This window comes from Leucoraja erinacea, chromosome 10 (genome assembly GCF_028641065.1).
Source record: "Leucoraja erinacea ecotype New England chromosome 10, Leri_hhj_1, whole genome shotgun sequence".
In the NCBI taxonomy this organism is placed as follows: Eukaryota; Metazoa; Chordata; class Chondrichthyes; order Rajiformes; family Rajidae; genus Leucoraja; species Leucoraja erinaceus.
In genome coordinates, this window is record NC_073386.1 from 21017638 (window position 1) to 21034518 (window position 16881).

Genomic DNA, 16881 nt, shown 5'->3' on the forward strand with positions numbered 1-16881 from the left:
TCCTAAGATATAGGAAGCTATCCAATTTTTCCAAGGGCACATGATGTGTTTTTATTGTCAGAGGCTGGTATTGGACAGTGGGAGGGATTGGTATTCATAAATATTGATTTCTCTAACTTTAAATAAACCTTGTATCCCTACTCTCTCCATCCCTCCGCCACCCTAATCATCATACTAGTCTTACTGATGTCCCATTGAGTTTCACGGTCTGTATGAACTCATTATCACTTATTCCACAGCCAACAATGGACCATTGTGGGATCCACATTTCCTCGATTATTGTTGCTTCGTGCATACCTTCCATTATTTTGTCCTAAGTGCCGTCTATATCTCTCATTCTGCTTTCCTCTGACTCTCAGTCTAAAGAAGGGTCGCGATCCGCAACATCACCTATTCCTTTTCTCAAGAGATGCTGCTGAGTTACTCCAGCATTTTGTGTCGGGCTTCGGTTGAGGATCTTTGTTTTATTGATGTTAAATAGGAAGTCCATTCTATCATGTGCTTCAGTAAACACATGATGACATGGAGCTCCGTCTTTGAAATCAATGGATTCCCATGTGTTATCTGCTCTCTGCAAGTTTAATGATAGAAGTTGGGTTGTCCTTGCTTCTGGAGTAGAGGAGACATAGGTTAAACAGCTTCCCATTTGTCCTGCAGATTAGCTCCACTCCAGTGGGTAGCTTATTGATGTAAGGCACATTACAAGAAGCAGGTATACCTTTCATTTCTATGTAGTAATAGGAGTGGAACGTGTCTTTCAGTGCCTTTCATCTATTTTGTAAACTTCTATGCTGACTTTCTCTCTTACGTAAGTGTTTGCAATGAAGTAATTTCTGCTATAGAAATAACGGTAAGGCTAACAATATTTTATTAAAGTATAAATCAAATAAATGATTACATGATTGAACAGCAGGAGTAAGCCATTTGGCCCTCAAAAGCATGCATTTTTATTCAGCTCATGGTTGATCTGATTGTAACCTCAAGTTTGTGTTCTCATTTACCTGCTGAACTATTAATCTTATCCTTGATTCATACTTCTCATCTCTGTTTTTAATTTACTTTCTGAGTATGCCAATTAAATAAATCCCTAACAAACTGTTCTGTTGTGGTTCCTTCCATACCCTTCAATGTTGCTCACATGGGCCCATCTATAAACCTACTGAACCATTTTCAACTGTGCTTTAGAATTCTGACACGAAACTTCACCACTTTAATCTTTTCCTTTTTACAAGCCTCATATGTACCATTAAAGTCCCTTTTGTCCAACTGCACTTCTATGAAGTTCCATGGGATGCTTTTCTGCACTAAAATTGCTAGTAAAGATAAGCTGTTATGATCACATAAGAAGAGGTTCCGAGGAGATGTGAATCAAAGAAAAAAAAAAGTTCAAGCAAGGTTGCAAGTCCAGTAGTGAACACTCCAGCCTTTGCTGCAGTACTCTCCAGGATTTTCTACCTATAAGCATGTCTGTTTGTGGCAAGATTGTCGTGTTGGCAATTGGAAAATTTGTTTTGAGATTGACGACTAGATAATAGTTTTGTGGATGAGTTACTTAATATAAAATATCTTAACACATGACGCAGGAATCAGACCTGATATATAAATATATTTTCACTATTCTGATAACCATGAATTCTTGGTCTGCTAAAAAATAGTATGACTAAATCTTTATTAAGAAAGAGATTACATTTATATAAAAAAAAGGTAGAATTGATTGCATTCTGCAAAATTATAATTCCCAATAAATGCTATTACTTTTTATTCTAAGGTTATCAGACCATCACAAAATCTTGTCACAACATTTCTAATTGGCTTCAAAGTGATGAATTTCTGCACTGTTCTGGGGGGAGGAAAATCTAGCAGAATTTAACAGCATTTACACTTCACATTGAGGAACCTCCACGCTTTGATAGAAGTCCACTTTACTGCCTGACTGACCTTCCACCCCATTCAGATCGTTCACAACACTGAATGTATCTCAGCACCCATCAATCAAATCACAATATCATTGTTAAGCTTATAGGTTGAGACAAGGTAGTCTCAGTCTCATTTTTCTAGTTTTATTCTCTTTTTCAATTATAAAATCTTGTCTAATACCGTAAATATCTTGTATTTCTTCTTTAATATATATATATTTTTAAAAGATCTACCCAAAACATGAACAAATGTGCCATTCTGAAATTAAGCATTTTTATAATTTCAACATTGTGCTTTATTTCTTATTCCCAAAGATAAATGTATGCTTTTTCAACAAATTAAAGATAGTGTAGGAATGTTTCTGGGTGAATAAGTAATTTCTCTCTGTGCTTATTTAGAATATCTTGTTTGTGAGCAATCTTATTTTAGAACTCGATCAAAAACTATTGCAATGTCATAATCTTTCAATCCCTACTTCCTAAACACATATCTATCATTTCTCCTGCCTTGTGATGTTACAGAACAATTAATTATTTGAGCATGCGTTGAAAAATAAAGTCAGTTGGTTGCACTCTACGAACCAATTATTGGCTGGGGAAACTAAACCTGCTCACAACAGTATGAAATAAACAAAGATTGTAAATGGACAAACTTTAGACCCATTTATCCACTTGGCAAGTTTTGTTCATTTTATGATTATCAGGTTTATTTTTTTAATAATTGAAAATGGTTTATCTTTACTGCTGAATTCAATTACATCAAGCAAGAAACAAAAGTCTTGAATTAATATTTCACCTTATTATCCCAAGAAAGTCTCAAAGAAACTTCACAAATTACTATTTTTGAAGAGTTGTTGTCACTTTGGCAATGTGGTGAATAGTTACATACAGCAAGAGGACATACAGAACAAATGAAATGACAGTAGACAAAAGTGCTGGAGAAACTCAGCGGGTGCAGCAGCATCTATGGAGCGAAGGAAATAGGCAATGTTTTGGGCCAAAACCCTTCTTCAGACTGATGTAGGGTGGGGGGGGAGAAGAAGAAAGGAGAAAGGAAGAGGAGGAGCCCGAGGGCTGAGGGAGAGCCGAGAAGGGGAGGAGACAGCAAGGGCTACCGGAAATTGGAGAAGTCAATGTTTATGCCGCTAGGGTGCAAACTGCCCAAGCAGAATATGAGTTGCTGCTCCTCCAATTTCCGGTGGTGCTCACTCTGGCCATGGAGGAGGCCCAGGACAGAAATGTCGGATTCGGAATGGGAGGGGAGTTGAAGTGCTGAGCCACCGGGAGATCAGGTTGGTTAATGCGGACCGAGCGGAAGTGTTCGGCGAAACGATCGCCAAGCCTGCGCTTGGTCTCACCGATGTAGATCAGCTGACATCTAGAGCAGCGGATGCAATAGATGAGGTTGGAGGAGATGCAGGTGAACCTCTGTTGCACCTGGAACAACTGCTTGGGTCCTTGAATGGAGTCGAGGGGGGAGGTAAAGCGACAAGTGTAGCATTTCTTGCGGTTGCAAGGGAAAGTGCCCGGGGAGGGGGAGGGAAGGGAAGAATTGACCAGGGAGTTACGGAGGGAGCGATCTTTGTGGAAAGCAGATGGGGGGGGAGAATAGAAGATGTGGCGAGTGGTGGGGTCAGTGAAAAGTGTAATTTCATGTTGGTGCACTAATTTGATTGGGTGCTTCCCAGCTTGAACTGCCCTTTTTGCTAAATTGATTTTTGGAGACTGCCAGTTGTTGGGCATTCCAAAGATTGCTAAGTTTCAACTGTATTTGAGACTCTGTATTTCTGCATTATAGGGCACCCCTGGTATGGTAACATTTTAATAAAACACACAGTTGAAACTCCACTAAGTTGAGCCCCACTACCTACTTTCTGTCACCAACTAGTGATGCAACTGTCCCACCAATTGCAATGACACTGTGCAGACCCCAAAGGCTCTCTGTTTAAGGGCCTAATCACTTTCTTCACACCCTCCAATCCTCTCTCATCGCAAGGCAACAATGTTAAGTCATCTAAATGACATCCCTCCTCAGAACTAACTGGACCCTACACATACACAAACCTCTCCCTACCCAAGCATTGGTTCAAAAACTCATGAAGGAATATGAGTAAAAATTAATTTGAAGAGGTCATTGATTCACCACATTATCACAGATCTCTCTTTTATGGCATGTTAAATTCTAGATCTGTGTTCATTATTACCCAGACGAGCTTACATGGTAAAGGGGAAATTATTTTTTGAATTGGACATGGACATGGACTATTTATAGAGATGTTATTTATCAAATAATGTTCTTTCCTACCCCATCTCCATCCATTGCAAATAAACCCCCATGTATTCCTCCCCCCACCACCCAACCAGAATCTGTTTCTAGAATGTTTTGGTTTCATATTTCCTGGGTAATTGATATCACTTCTATAACTGAAAGGACTCAATAACATTTAGCTCTAATTTGTGGTGGAGAGCCAGCAAGAAATATTGCCTTGGAAATTGCTTGATTGTTCATTTCACAGCATTTGGCAATAAATTGTCCTCAATCCATAGGTGGTACTATTTTGATTTCACAGTTAAAAAAAAAAAAAAGGTTTGGGGATCTTGTGAGCTTATTGTTCAATAGTCTGATCCCTTGATGGAATTTGCGGTACATTTGGTTCTGAAAAAGGCATGTTATTCCAAGCCGTATCACGGCAAGTGGTTAGGGGCGGCACAGCAGAAGAGGTGCTGCCTTACAACGGCGGAGATCCAGGTTCAATTGTGACTACAAGTGCTATCTGTACGAAGTTTGTACGTTCTCCCTATGACCACGTGGGTTTCCTCCAGGTACTCCGGTTTCCTCCCATATTTCAAAACAATGCAGGTTTGTAGATTAATCGGCTTCTGTTTTAAAAAAAAATTGTCGCTAGTGTGATAGAACTAGCGCACAGGTGATCACTGGTCAGTGTGGACTTGGTGGGCGGAAAGGCCTATTTCCATGCTATATCTCTAAACTAAGCTAAACTAAAAGGTGGATAGAAGAAAAGATTCAAAGATATTTTCAAAGCACCTTTATGCAATATTCCAATTGACTGCTAGGAATCCCTGGCTCTTGAGCATTCAGACAGGAGAAGAAACATTCAGGTTGGCATGAAGAATTTCAAGCCTGTGCATGGGAAGCACATGCTGAGCACAAATGATGGAAGGAACATCTCCCCAACTTCGTATTGACCAAGCACCCCCACTCCCACCTTTGGCAAAATCAGTGGTTCCCATATTGGTCTCATCAGTCACCTCAGATTTTTTATCATTTGCTTCAACTCAATTCTCTTCAGTCCTGAGGGATCAGCTACAAAGAAGATCAATTTTGATTAAAGTGTACTTTGATGTTTCAGGAAAGATTTATTAATCAAATGTTTGCATTATATTTTGCCAAAACTGTCACCTATGTAATAACATTAATAATGTTCATCTAATGCTATAAAATTGCAACTTTACCAGTTTGTAATTGGTTTTCTTATTTTCATCAATAGCTCACAGGCATTGAGCAGTCCATGGTAGATGGGAAACCGACATTGCCGGAAGTCCTTCAGGTGAATAAAATTACATGTAGTGTCAGACCTTGTTGTGACATGAATAATTTAACTATAATTTTGGTTTATCAGAGCAAGTTTCTTAACAATATTAATGTGTTGGACACTATTGAACTACCTGACTTTTCAGGAGACCTTATTCATTTCCATATGGTTACCAATTGATTTGGCATCCTCATTAGAAAAGACAAGGTTCAGTATTTCACTGATATTAATGTAGATTAGAATATGCAGACTAGCCCTTGTGTCTTGGTAAAATTGTAAATCATGTCAAGTATTGATTTTTTTTTGGCCTGTATTTTGCACTCAATGGCCAAGTAACAACATTTGCTACTGACCTCAAGGAAAGCTGCCCATAAAGATCTGCTGATCTCTGGCATGAGCTTCCCCTTTCCTGAAGTCAATTGTTGTCAGCTGCCAGTTCCAGAAAATCTATGGCATCCAGCAACAATGATGTCATTAACCTGAGCCAGTCACGATGAAGAATCCTTACACCAAATCAGAAAGTAGAAAGGAAGAATTTTGCATTACAGACTGAAGTGTTTGCAAAAGTAGACGATGGAGGCTATCACAAAGATTAAAATAATTTCAAATTATCCGGGGTGGAAATAATCTACACAAGTCAAGTGTTTTTTTTAAATCTGCAAGTAGGTTGTTTCGTGGTAATTATGAATTCATGGAACAAGGCATACCATTTTCAAGCATTTTATTTTACAGCAGGGATAGTTTATAAAAAGTTATTTTGTCATTTAATTGATTTCTAAAGATTAAGCTGGCGAAGGCTCCAGTTCGGTATAACCTATCAACAAGTTGTGCTTGACCAGAGGTGTGTTCTCCAGAAATCGTGTTCGGTTCAGAGTGTAATGGAGGCAAATACTGAGAGTTTCACGATTATTACAAATTTGTGCCACACATTTCACTTTGTCCATATTTAATCATCTCTTTGTAAACTAAAGAATAAATAAACTAATGGAAAGCCACGTTCTAAATAATAATCCAATAGGGTGCTGCACAACATCCTAAATCCATAAATCATAAATCTATGATCATAAATCCATCTAATATTTGTAGGTATTGGAACAGGAAAACTTATACCTTTTACAATATATGCCATGTGCAAAATTGTACCACAAATTGTAGCAAAAAATGATATTATAATTTATAATTTACAATATTATAATTTTATGCAAATTTTAAATGGTCTACCTTTACAGGAAGTTTAGACTCTCTTATATAATAGATGGGACTGTTCTTAAGTATCAATACTCTGAAATGTGATGGCAATTGTTGGGGTTTTCCCCATTACCAATCATTTTCTTTACTCTCTTTCTCCCTTGCACCCTCTACCTTTAATACCAATAAAGAATGAGGATTTTCACTATCTGATCGGCTGCTGCTTCCCAACAACTGCCTCATCCTGAATCTGGATTTTTCCATGACTTTTATGCTATTTTACCTAATGTCCACTCCCTTGACTCCTTTCCCAAATAGGTATTGACCATTCAAATTCCCATCTTCGTGCTTTCTCCTTCTCCATTTACCCTCCCACTTGTTTTCAAAAATATGATCACACATCTTTAAAAAAAACATACCCAGCTATTCTATGCTGCCCCGTGGTGGCAAATTAAAGAGATAATGTACACATGTCATGCAACTCTTGTGGATTTGATCCTAACCTTGAGTGGCGTCTGTGTGGAGTTTACATTATCTCTCTCTATCCACTGTTTTCCCCTAAAGATGTTATTGGTAGGTTAATTAGCGTTTGGAAATATTACCACTTCTATGGAAGGAAGGCAGGAGAATTAGAGGGGAGTTGATGAGCATGCTGGACAAAATAGGTTGCCGGGAAATATGGAGGAACAAGAGTGATGGGAATGCTCTGAAAATGAATATAGACTCGATGGGCCAAATAGCCGCCTCCTATGTCACAATAAATGATCTAAAGTGAAAAGTATTCAAGCTGCTGACAGCCAGCCTTACTCCTGTACCATTTGTTTCTACAACTATTTGTGGCTAATTACTGAGAAAATGAAAGGACACTGATTTCTATTAAAATATATTAAAATATATTAAAATATATTATAAAATATGTCCAAATCCAGTGGCCCATGTTACAACTATGATTTGCTCTTTGATTCCAAGATTAAATTTTGATTCCACATGCTCTTATTGATCAAACTACTACTTTCATGGCATACTAATGCCGTCAAATGCTGTAAATTCATCGATTCCTTTGTTACCTCACGAGCAGACGGTCCTGAAGCTAACATGGCCGGCCTTATCGTGACCCTTCAGATCTGGATCTTGTACAGTGCAAAACCAATCTTGTACTAGCTGACTTTCACTGATTACCCAACAGCATTTTGTATATTTGAACTTCTACAACCTATTATTGTCTTTCAAAATGTTGTCTTTCACCATTTTTTTTGTCCCCTGCTTTGTTTATTTTGTTATTGATGGTTAGGACTTCAGCCTTACAGGCACCACTGGAGACGGAAAAGGCTGTAGATGTTGGAATCAGGTGCAAAAAATGAACTGCTGGAGGATTCAGCTGGTCAAGCAGCATCTGTGGTGGGAAATAGACAGTCAATGTTTTGATTGGAGATTCTTCTTTGGACTGGAATCACTTAACTTAAACATTTCTTCTTTATATCTTTGTGTTCTCCTTTATTCAAGATGTTACCCACCAAACAATAATCTGTTTACGCTTCCTTCGTTTCATTAGGCTCTTGTTAGAAGAACAGAAATACTTAATGTTAATTAAATATTATATAGTTTATATGTGGTACGGACAAGTTTTTGATAGAACAAAAGCTAAATAATTACCTCAAAGTACTGATTAAACCAACTGTTTTTATACCCAGGACCTACACTTAGTTTTGTTTTCTTTATTCATGTTTGTTTTGCTTCTTGTGTTTTTTAACAGATGGTTGATGACTGGATGAGAGACAATGGTTTATTGGATCCCAAAGTCAATTCCATATTTGTAACGTGTGGAGATTGGGATTTAAAAACAATGTAAGGAATTTGAATTTATTATACAGGATTGTGAAGGGGATTGTTGATCTCTTTCTTTATTACCACCTTTACCAGAATAGGTACTCTAGTCATAGAGTCAGAGTCAAGAACGGGCTCAATCCTGTTTTGTAATATATGTATGCAGTTTTCTAGCTTTTTATAATGTGACAGATTTCTTGACTTTTGGTGTAGGAAGCACCAATTCACATTTATAGAAGTATTGAATGCTATCTATGCAGAGGTTAAATGTATCAGCACTGCAATGCAGCATGTTTGTGTTTCATACTTTGTACCCAGAGTTAAAAGCCAAAAAAAAGCTCTTGCCGCACTACAAACAAATCAACATTACCTTTTACACTTGGATCAATTTCCTTTCCCAATAGATTAACATTTGAATGGACCTAGTGTTTAACATAGCTACATGTCGCATGTTAAAATTAATCTGTAACCATTATTAAGAAAGCATTAAAAAAAAAAAAATTAATGGTACATCTATATACTTAAAAGTCTGATCTTGTGTGTGGATGTGTGTGTGTGTGTGTGTTTTTTTTGTATATGATCACATCTTCACGAAAAAACGACGCTAACCGTAAAATATTTACATATTCCGGTAGAGATTTTTCCCGTGGAGTCCGAAATCGCCTCATCTGAAAATTTCATGCTTTATTTCTCGTTATTACTGAAAATGTTCACAAATCTGTCAAACTTTGAATAAAAAAATTACTGTCCTTCGCTGATGACGTCACAATGGGACTGCGTGCCCTTCTTCCTCACGCTGCGAGTGACGTCACCCCCCCCCCCCCCCCCCCCACCTCTCCCTCCTCCCCCACCGTTATTCAAGACTCTGCCCGCCCCCCGTTCCAAAAGATGCAGAAAGAACGAGCAAGTAGGGGGCTGCCTCACTCGCTGAGTCCACGTTCCCCCCTCTCTGCCCTCGTTGAGGTGACAGGACTGAGCTGTCGGGTCCTTGGATCGGGTCCTCGGGTCAGGTCCTCTCTCTCTCTCTGCCCTCCCTCTCTCTGTCCTCCCTCTCTCTGTCCTCTCTCTCTCCTCCCCTCCCTCTCTCTCTCTGTCTCCCTCACTCTCCCTCTTTTTCCCCTCCCTCTCTCTCCCTCCCTCTCTCTGTCCCCCTCTCTCTGCCCTCCCTCTCTGCCCCTCTCTCTGTCCCCCCTCTCTCTGTCCCCCTCTCTCTGTCCCCCTCTCTCTGTCCCCCTCTCTCTCCCCTCTCTCTGTCCCCCCTCTCTGTCCCCCTCTCTCTGTCCCCCCTCTTTGTCCCCCTCTCTCTGTCCCCCCTCTCTGCCCCCCCTCTCTCTGCCCCCCCCTCTCTCTGCTCCCCCCTGCTCCCCCTCCTCTGCTCCCCCTCCCTGCTCCCCCCCCCTTCCCCCCCCCTCTCCCTGCCCCCTCGCTCTGCCCCCCCCCCCCCCTCTGCCCCCCCCTCTGCCCCCCCCTCTGCCCCCCCTCCCTCTCTGCCCCCCCCTCTCTCTGCCCCCCCCCCCCTCTGCCCCCCCCCCTCATATGTGATATTACTAGACTTAAAATACTGCAAATCTGAATTCAGTTACTGTTTCATTACTCTTGGTTGAAGATTCATATCATACAAAACCACACATTTTTTTTTAGATAAAAAGGACCTGATTACTAATAAATTAGATAATTACATGCATTTATGTTATAAATTCAGGACAGCATACAAGCTTTGTAATGAAGCCTGTTATTGTCAGATATTCAAATAACATAAATAGCCAATAATAACATTATAGTCCAAAATTTGCTGATTATGAATTGCATATGCCAATATTAATGTTCAAATAGGCCATTAACTTTGGAGAAGATGCGAAGCCCATGAATTACAACTCTTCTCAGATGGCTGGCTGCTTTTCACTGCTCCACTGTTGACTTCATAAATAGAGAATGTCATCATTCTACATCACTGATGATAGAATACACAGACCAGATAAATTTGCCCTTTAATTAACTGTATATGTACTCTTTATTTTGTTGTCTATTGTGGATGATGATGGCTACTGTACCCTTTTAACTGTCATAATTGTTATTAAATATCAATCAACTTCTTACACAGAGGACTCATAAATTGAGAAAGTGAATTGTTAGAGATTTATTTTGAGAATTGCATTTTTTTTTCCTTTGATTTTTTAACCATCCCTTTATCTTGGTATAATCTTGCAGTTGTTATTTACTTTAGTCTCAAAGATATTGACAATAGTCACAATTTCTAAAAAAGATCAGCATAGACAGACAGAACCTGAGGTGCTTTGTCTCCTCCGTATGTTCCATCTTCCTTACCACAGTGCTCACACACATTAGGACACGTGTCCAGGATATTAGGCCAATTGCAATATCCTGCCATAGAACCCAGACTGATAATTTCAGCAGAGATTAAGATAAATCTCATTCCTGATTTATTCTACTCAGAGCCACATCAAATGATGTGTTTTTTGTAGAGCCATGTCAGGAGATTTATGCTTTAATACCAATTTTGCTCTTTTCTCTTTTCTCTGTTTTATTTTAAGTACCTATGCATTATCTGGTGCCTATATGAATCACATTGAAATCAAAAACATCTAATTGCAAACTGGCTCTAGAGGTAAATCTTTCAGCTAATTGAAGTATGAAATTCGGTAGATAATGGTAAGACGAGGTCAATCTCCAATGCAATTTTTTTTATCGTAAGGGGAGGCATTAACACGAGATGATGCAGTTTACCTATGACATAAGCTTGATCATGTCTGCATATAGGATGAAAAGAAAGGCCAACTTGGATTTTTTAAATGTTAGTAGTTGTTTGAATATCATTTCTTTGATAATGTGCTGGAGTTTGAGATTTTACTCTGTTTACCCAGTGGAAGAGTTTTGTTCTTACTTTTTTTTTAATCTCTTAAAAATTGTTTTCAAGACTGTTCGTGGGAAGTTGTTGATTAACCTTATTTGCAAACCATTGTAGTACTTGTAATGGTACTAGTAAACCAGTAAGTTTATTCTCAGAATTTGAAAAAATGATTATGAATTTGAAAGAATGAGTGACATAAAAGAAAAGTTGGAATTGATGTTGATGCTCCAGTCTTCTTGGAGGTATTGGTTAGAGGCATTGAAGGCATTATTGGAAAATATTTTGTGAATTACGATTGTGCATTCTTATGATAGTCAGTGCATTAAGCAGCCATAGTGATTGCAAAAGTTTAGTTCAGTCCAAGAGTCACAACACGAGGGACTGATTGGCCTAATTCTTCTACATTTATGACTTATGTCATAAGTGTAGAAGAATTAGGCCAATCGGCCCATCAAGTCTACTCCGCCCTTCAATCGTAGCTGATTTATCTCTCCCTCTAACCCCATTCTCCTGCCTTCTCCCCATAACCCCAGACACCCATATTAATCAAGAATCTATCTATCTCTGCCTTAAGAATATCCATTGACCTGGCCTCCACAGACTTCTGTGGCAAAGTATTCCACAAATTCACCATCTTCTGACTAAAGAATTTTCTCTTCCATAAAGGAACGTCCTTTTCTGAGGCTATGACCTCTGGCCCTAGACTCCCCACGAGTGGAAACATCCGCTCCATATTCACTCTATCCAAGCCTTAAGGGTGATATTGTTAACTGCTTAGTTCTAGATAGAGTGCAGATGCTGGTTTAAATCAAAGGTGGACACAAAATGCTGGAGTAACTCAGCGGGATAGGCAGCATCTCTGGAGAGAAGGAATGGGTGACGTTTCGTGTCTGAAGAAGGGTCTCGGCCCGAAACATCATCCATTCCTTCTCTCCAGAGATACTGCTTGTCCCGCTGATTTACTCCAGCATTTTGTGTCTACCTTGGTCCCAGATTGAGTTGAGCTTCACAAGTGTTGTGACCAGAATTTCATTGTACACCAGATTTGGAGTTGTAAATGGTGGAGACGCCTTGAAGGGGTCAGGAGATGTTAATCACAGCAGAATACTCAACATCCGTCCTGCTTTTTAGTCATGATCATGGGACTGGTCAGGTAAGCTTCTGTTCAGTTATGTCACATCATAAATCAACAAGTAGGATTACTTACCTAATGTTGTTACGTTATTAGATTAACAACCTGTAAATGTAAATTCAAATCCCACAAGGACAATAGTGAAAATTAATTCAGTAGATATTGGTATCCCCAAAACAATGTTCCACCAATAGTGTAAATCAAGTTTGTTTAGTAAAGCTTTGTAGATTATGGTTCTTGAAATAATATCTTATTTGCATGATACCGGAGAATACCAAACTTTTAAACATAATGTGGTATTTGTACTAAAAGGAAACTGAAATGGGATGGAAAAACTATTTAATTCAGTGCTTAATTGTGGCCCAAACTAAATTGACATTACTTGCGTAATGGAAAGGGGGGAAAGAGAAATGATGATGGAGCATTTGTGTTCAGTCACAAGAAGGTGACTGAACTGTCAGCATGTGACAATTTCAAACCAATAGGGAACTAAAGCATGTGAGGATGAATATATGAGGATCAATGATTTTCTGTCATGGATTAGACTTCAGCTAAAACTCGTAATTCACTTTCATAGGTTACTTTTCTTAAAAAAAAACTTTGAATATCAGTCGACTGACAATCATTTGTAAATTAATACCCTCCTAATATTTCCCTGGGCTACATCAGGTCTTCAGTTATGAGTAGAATGGGCTGAAAACCTCAAAGGTAAAAATGTAATTAGGTTTGTTTTTCTCTTACAGACACAGATGAGATAAATACTGTTGTTGGCAGGGGATCTTCCAAGTGTGTTTTGAAGTCTGCTGTGTTCCATTTAGCATCAAAACTTATTTTCTTCTCTGCCAACTCCTTCCCTGACCCAGCATTATTAGTAGTGGCACTTCATTTTGTCGGAGTTAAACATACCTTTCTTGCATCCAAAGAAAACTAAGTGAAAAAAATTTCAGTTTGCTCCTGTTAAATTTAAATCTTAATAACCTGTTTGTTAAAAATGTGATGTTTCTGTAAATAATTGTGAGAAGTTTTCATTCTTTACATTTCATAGACATAATCTCCTATATATTTCACTTCTGTGAATGGAAGTTACCATATATGTCTAACTGTGTCCAGGAGCACAGAGGTGATAGTGCTGCTGACAGCCTCATACAATATTTATTGAGGCCTGGAAGTTGTCGATGTGACCTCTGGGTCATTTGGTTAACTGTCACACACTTGGGTTTTAATGGAATCACTTGTCCACTGTGCTGGAGATTTCTACGTTATAACCACTGGAGTCCAACCAGTTTTCACCTTCAGCAACCGGAGTAACATTCTTTTGAGAGAGTGACTTTAGAAAAGACATTAAATGCTCAAACCAATGTCTTCTTTCAAAATAAAAAGCCTGATGCCAGATTTCATTAGCACAGGATGACAGCTGTCATGGAGTCAAATTTTCTATTTTCAGAGTGCTTAATGCCAAAATTCCATTTCATGGGCACTGACATTTAGCACTGATGTGCTGCTCACACACTTGTTACACTGCAGATGGAAATGGCAAAAAAATGCTCTACTGTTTAGAAATGTATAAGTGCTTCATAACAAAATCTGTGCTCAGTCATCACCCAGAGAATGACCTTAAGGAACAATTGCATACACAAACATTAGATGGAAGTGACAGACAGATGAATTGGAAATGTTTACAGTGCAGGAAAGTGTGGTTGGATATGCTGCATTTTGGTGATATTCTTCAGATATTTTTCTCTGCTTTAGTTTTTTAAGGGTCTTCTGGCCTTTGACCTCCCAGCAGCTAGGAAATCTACTACGAACCAAAAGATGAACAGAAAAAAAAGTCAACACAATATTTTACCATCCTTGAATTATTACATTCAGGTGATGGTATAGTAAACATTCCACTAGAATGTTGCTTAGGGTATAATTTTCCATTTTGTTAAATAATAAATGTGTATTTCAATGTACTTTCAATTTCCAGCTGTTACATTCACGCTATTTTTTCATGAAAGTTAAAAAGTGCATTGAAGTACACATTTTGCATCAAACATCAATTGTAAATCAGACTGGCATAAGATGATAAGGTATGAATATTAACATTATTTTATGACTATTGACCTCTGCCGTGGCAGTATTTAGCATCTTTGCAGGCAAAGGCTCATTTTCCTTATTTGGAACAAGATGGGCTGATTAACACTTCTTAAAAATGGGAGAGATGCTCAGTGTTTCTTAAGGTAAAATACCTTCACATGGGACATTTGCACAATGAACGCTCATACATTGTTGGCAATTGAATGGAATTTGAACTGGCTTGGAGACCTAACTTGCTGTAAAATCATATTTTTTGTGTTTGTATATTAAAACAACTTTCAGTTTTCGCCATACATGTAATGTAGTGGAAAAAAAGAAGCATGCGAACGTTAACATCAAAGGAACACGAGTTGCTCATTTCACCCCCTGAGCCCTGCTCCCCTCATCAATTAGATACATGTGTTTCACTTCTCACGTGGAATGCTGCTCATTTGATAAGATAAATACAATGATTTATTATTTATTTTGGGAACCCTACTCTTGGCTTTCCTTTGTCTGAGGCACAGGAGGTCAGTTGTAGCATGTTCACTGCCATTTACTATGATTAGCTTGGTACAAGCTAAAGCACCAAATCTTGTTGCTTTTGGCAGAGAGGCACCACCGGGATTTAATTATTCATTGTCAATATGCTGCCACTCTACAACATTATCCATGGACACATTAGGTTCTCTTTGATAATCTCCATTTATCTGTTTACCACCCATCTGAACTTCATAACTGAAAATGTCAACTCATTTTGAAGGTAGACATGTGGTAGGTTTCCAAATATTACTTAATGTTTTGGGATTAGGGTGAAATTGTATAGAATAGCCATTCGGATGAGTGAAACATGTCTTGAGTGGAATAAAGGGGCAATAACCTGAATTTTTTTTTATCTGCAGATGCTTTCTCTGTAAAATTCCTTGAGCATTTCTAGTATTTTATATCTATATTACTGATTTACAGCATCTGCAGCATTTTAATTTTATATCTTTGCATGTTGAGCTTTCGAAATCATCAAATGTGTCTTGTAAACAATGAATTGCAAGCCTCTTATCGATGCAGTTCCTTTACATTAAGTGAGACAAATCAAATTTAGATGTGCTGCTCCTGCATTTGAATTGATAGCTGAAAATACATTACATAATATGAGCATTTACTAACAAATGAAATGCTTTTGTACATAAATTTTTGTTAATTTTTCTTATGCTGGTCAGTAAATAGATCAACAAATAAAATATTTTTGATCTACTTATTGACTGGCATGAGAATAGAAAATTGTAACTTTGTGTTTCTGCATTGTGATCTCATGGCATTGAAATGTATCATGGCAATATAAATTTATTGTCCTGATTTGAGAGAAATCAGTACACAAATGTAACACATTTTATCATATTTATGTCAGTCAAATATTATTTAATACAAACTGAGGAAATCATTGCTGTAACTAAAGTATAAGAGTTCAAACAAAATAAAACAAGGTCAGCAATAATTTCTATACTTGGATTTAAATCATGAAACAACGGTAATCATTTTAATTTTATACCAGTACATGAAGTGATACAGTCTCAGACACAGACTTACCACCATATCATCCCCCCCCCCCCCCCCCCCCCAGCACTCCCCCCCCCCCCCCTTATCCTTGCCTTGATAGCTCTAATGAAAATGTGTTTGGCAGCCTTTGTCTGGTTCCCAGGAGCAATGACCGAATAGCATAAAATCACCTTCATTATTGCCAATGGCTGGCACATAAAATGTCTCCAAAAATTATCAAAATTTGCAATATGTACATAACATTAAATAAAGAGCTGCAGGGGCAACACTATGATGCAGTGCTTTGTAGTTAAGCACACTGAAACATGAAAACGAAGTATGCAATTGCAGGTATGATATATTCCTCAGTAAACTTATCATTCAGGCACTTTTACATCTTTAGATTTCAGTGCCCTCCATAATGTTTGGGACAAAGACCCATCATTTTATATTTTTAGTTTACAGTGCCCTCCATAATGATTGGGACAAAGACCATCATGCCTCTGTACTCCACAACTTGAGATTTGTGACAGAAAAAAATACATGTGGTTAAAGTGCACATTGTCAGATTTTAATAAAGGCAATTTTTATACATTTTGGTTTCACCAGCTAGAAATTACAGCAGTGTTTATACATTGTCCCCCCCCCCCCCCCCCCATTTCAGGGCACCATAATGTTTGGGGGACAGCATTGTCATGTAAATGAAAGTAGTCATGTTTAGTTTTTTGTTGCATATCATATATCTTTGCATGCAATGACTGCTTGAAGTATGTGATTCATGGATATCATCAGTTGCTGGGTGTCTTT

General features: G+C 38.3%; 1 protein-coding gene across 3 annotated transcripts in view; it reads left to right on the forward strand.

Annotated features, from left to right (window-relative positions):
- LOC129700879 (ERI1 exoribonuclease 3-like) overlaps window positions 1-16881 on the forward strand; it is a 288420-nt gene that overhangs the window by 40486 nt on the left and 231053 nt on the right. For all 3 annotated transcript variants that reach the window (XM_055641657.1, XM_055641658.1, XM_055641659.1), the window contains 2 exons: window positions 5426-5485; window positions 8412-8503. In XM_055641657.1, coding sequence (XP_055497632.1) covers window positions 5426-5485; window positions 8412-8503 — 152 coding nt within the window. The remainder of the gene's footprint in view (window positions 1-5425; window positions 5486-8411; window positions 8504-16881) is intronic.